This window comes from Papaver somniferum, chromosome 8, assembly GCF_003573695.1.
Source record: "Papaver somniferum cultivar HN1 chromosome 8, ASM357369v1, whole genome shotgun sequence".
Taxonomy (NCBI): domain Eukaryota; kingdom Viridiplantae; phylum Streptophyta; class Magnoliopsida; order Ranunculales; family Papaveraceae; genus Papaver; species Papaver somniferum.
Genome location: NC_039365.1, coordinates 74,947,397 through 74,951,039, shown reverse-complemented (window position 1 = coordinate 74,951,039; position 3,643 = coordinate 74,947,397). Strand labels below are relative to the sequence as shown.

Below are 3,643 nucleotides of genomic sequence, written 5' to 3'. Positions count from 1 at the left end.
TTTTATATGGAATTCATTTCTGGAATGAACTCTGATTTATATGTTTTCTGAAAAAAATAAGTAGAAATTAACAGGAGTTCATTTTGATAAATGAACTGTACAAGAAAACAAGTAAAAATTAACACGAAAGGATAATTTTATCTGTTTTGTATTTTTAAATTATTACGGACCAAACAGTAAAGATGTTTTCCTGAAGGACTAAACAGATACGAGACCACCTAAAAAAGGACGAAACGGTTTTTACCTTTGAAAAAATTACGAGGGCAAAGAAAGAAATATTATCCACGACGTGGCAGAATCATAGATGAATTGGATGAACCAGGACAGATATTTTCAGTCACACCAGACAAATCTCATTTGTTTTCTTCCAACAATTCATGGGTCCTTGAAGCTTGATATTATCCAGTTTTGGATTAACCACCACGTCGACACCAAATCCCTTTCTGTAAAACCCTAAACAACAAGATCTCACTCCATCTCCATTCTTCATCATCTCATTCTTATTCTTACATTTCTTCTTCAAAAACTCAAATATTCCCCACAAAATTTCGAAACCTGTTAGCAAATTCTCAATAAATGGCAACTGCATTCTCTCCTACCCTCTCACATCCAAATTTCTACCCTCCATGTCTTTATCCTGCTTGTAATGCTACTTCACTTTCTACCTTCTCATCTCATCATTCTAATTTCATAAACCCTAACTCTACTCATCTGTTCTCCTCCTCCTCACTTCAAATCAAATCTACACCAAACAAGAATAACAACAAATCATCTGTTGTTCAAATGTCTTGGGCTGGTCCTCTTTCTTCTGTCAAATTAATCCTTCAAGGCAAAAACCTAGATGTAATAGTAGTAGTAATACTAATGCCTAAAATGATGATTTACTAAAATATAAACCTATTTTGAATGAAAATGATGATTTTCTTATTTCATGTTACAGATATCAGACCAAGTTAAGACTTATGTTGAAGAAAAGGTTGGTAAAGCTGTTCAGAAACATAGTCATATTGTTAGAGAAGTTGACATTAGGCTGTCTCTTCGAGGTGGAGAGATTGGGAAAGGTCCTAAACTTAGGAGATGTGAGGTAATATTTTAAAACCTTTTCAAGGCAATGTAGTAATATCAAGAATATTTTGTATGAGTTACTGCTAAAATTTTGAAGTAATGAATAACACCTGGATCAAATATGCTGTTGAACATAGTTTGGTGAAAATTGGGTTTGTTTGATAGCTGGGCTGATAACACTTCACTATTGGAATAGAGTCCTGCAACTTATAGTTACTAACTTGGTTAGTAAATCTGAAAACTTAAATGAGATTTATTCTTTTTTAGATTGTGAAGATAAGGAAATGTACCAAATATGGATGAAAGATGCCTCGCTTAATTACGGATTAGAGTCATTGCAGTTCATTTACTAGTCAAACTATGCGTGAATGGGTGTTTATTAGTTTCGTTTGCTCTAGACTTTAGTTGATTAAGTTTTAAGTTTCAACTAGTTTGAACTCGCAAACGAGCCTCCAGATCCACCTAGATTTTGTTATTAACAACTTCTACCCTATTCAGAAGAGGAAATGCGAGTACATTCATAACCTTAGTGTCTTGTTGTTTCGACCTTGACTAAGGGCACATTGGAGTTTCTCACTTGTACTCTGCATTGGGTATATATTTGTGCTAGATTCTTTTGTATGTTGATTTGAAGGAATTGGTTTCTGCAGGTGACATTGTTTACCAAGAAGCATGGTGTGGTTAGAGCTGAGGAGGATGCAGAGTCTCTTTATGGAAGTATTGATCTGGTTTCGTCGATTATACAGAGGAAATTAAGGAAGATAAAGGAGAAAGATACAGATCACGGGCGACACATGAAGGGGTTCAATAGGTTAAACGTAAGGGATCCGGGTTTGCAAGTTGCGGAGCAGGATGTGGAGCCAGAACCTCAAGATGAAAAGGAAGATGCATTTGCCGTTGATGAGGTATGTTAAACAGCTCATCATCTCATTTTTGAACGCAATGGGATATATCTGTTGCTATGATATGTTTTGTTTATCATGATATATCGTTTTTTTCTTGTTCTCTCTTTTCGACATGCATAGTGCTATCAGATACCTTTTTCCTCGAATCTATTTGATTATGTGTTTCACGTTCTGTGAAAGACTGTGGGTATGTTTCTGCTTTTCTAATGGTAACTAGGTTAAAAATCTCTTACATGTAACGAATACTATCCATTCCTGACATCCTTTCTTCTTCAAGGTTCTAACTTCTGAGGTACAGAAATTGTGGAATCTACAATTGGATTTTTAAAGTGTGGTCATATTTGATTAACAAGATTGAAAGTCCCTTATCTTTGGGTGGTGGTAAACTGGTAATTTGAAATAATGATCCCTATAATTATTTGAGCCTTACCGTAGTTTCACTGAAGTCGAATCCACCTTGATTTTTGTTTGTCTTTTACATTACAAAACACTCTGGAGAAAACAAACCAGGTGAAGAGGAGGATTACATACAGAGACGGACAATTTAATGTATCCCTAACCTTCCTCTGCAATTTATTGTCCATTTAAAACTCATATTGACTCTTAGGTGACATAGGTATCACCAAATCATTAGAAGCCATGTATAGGTGCTGAGAAGGACTACCTATCCCTTGGAGATTTCCCCAAGAAACGAGACTATCTCATACTCATTACTGAGTTTGTTTTCCAGATTGTTCGTACAAAATACTTCGAAATGCCTCCGCTGACAGTGGCTGAAGCGTTGGAGCAGTTGGAGCTTGTAGCTCATGATTTCTATGCATTCCGCAATGAAGCAACAGGTAACGAATAAAATTGTTTTTTCTCATTGATTCTGAAATACTTGACAGAACAAGTGATAATCTCAAGCTGATCACATTCAACCTACATCTTCCCTATAGGTGAGATAAACATTATATATAAGAGAAAAGATCGAGGTTATGGGTTGATTATTCCCAAAGGTGATGCAAAAGCTGAGGAGCATGATACCTTCATAGTAGACCGTGTTGCTGCCAAAGTGAAGGGCTGAAAACTGAAGTGTAGATAATGGTAGATGGTTGTACAATAGGCAACTCTGTGGGCAACGATTTATACTTGGCCAGTTTGAGATAGATTTCTGTAGGATTTGGGTCCATCCCTGGCGGAGAAGGAAAAAGAAGAGAAGGGGAGCTGTTCAAGTTTACCCTGTAGTTGCTTAGCTTTTTGTCGGGGTATATTTGTATATTACAATGCCCATGCCCCACAAAGATGAAAGGATATTATTGTACTGTCATAGCTTCTTCTTTTTTCTTTCTTTTTTTCTTTTTTTTTGGAATTTAGCTGCATGTACCAAAGTTTCTTATCCTCGCGTTTTCAGGGGCCACTCGAAAGGATTTAGGGGCCAACAATAAAACAAAAAAAGTCACCCAAAGGGAAAACGTAGTCAGCCCTTATCTCGCGTAATTCGTAATGGCGAAATTACCCTTGCATATTCGGAGGATATGATAACATTGTTATCCTCCGATTGCAATCGGAAGCCAAAATATTTCCCAGACTTCCGATTGTAGTCGGTGCAGTATTATAATGATTTGTGTTCATTAATCGGGAATGTACATAGCCGGCCATAACCACTTGGTTCGTGTTTTGGATACAGCGTT

At 36.5% G+C, this 3,643-nt stretch overlaps 1 protein-coding gene across 1 annotated transcript; it reads left to right on the top strand.

Annotated features, from left to right (window-relative positions):
• Window positions 1–357: 357 nt before the first annotated feature.
• Window positions 358–3,348, top strand: LOC113301613 (ribosome-binding factor PSRP1, chloroplastic-like). The gene is made up of 5 exons (XM_026550394.1): window positions 358–843; window positions 941–1,084; window positions 1,716–1,970; window positions 2,701–2,809; window positions 2,909–3,348. The coding sequence occupies exons 1-5, from the start codon at window positions 577–579 to the stop codon at window positions 3,034–3,036; spliced, it is 903 nt and encodes a 300-aa protein (XP_026406179.1). The 5' UTR covers window positions 358–576; the 3' UTR covers window positions 3,037–3,348.
• The last annotated feature ends 295 nt before the right edge of the window (window positions 3,349–3,643 follow it).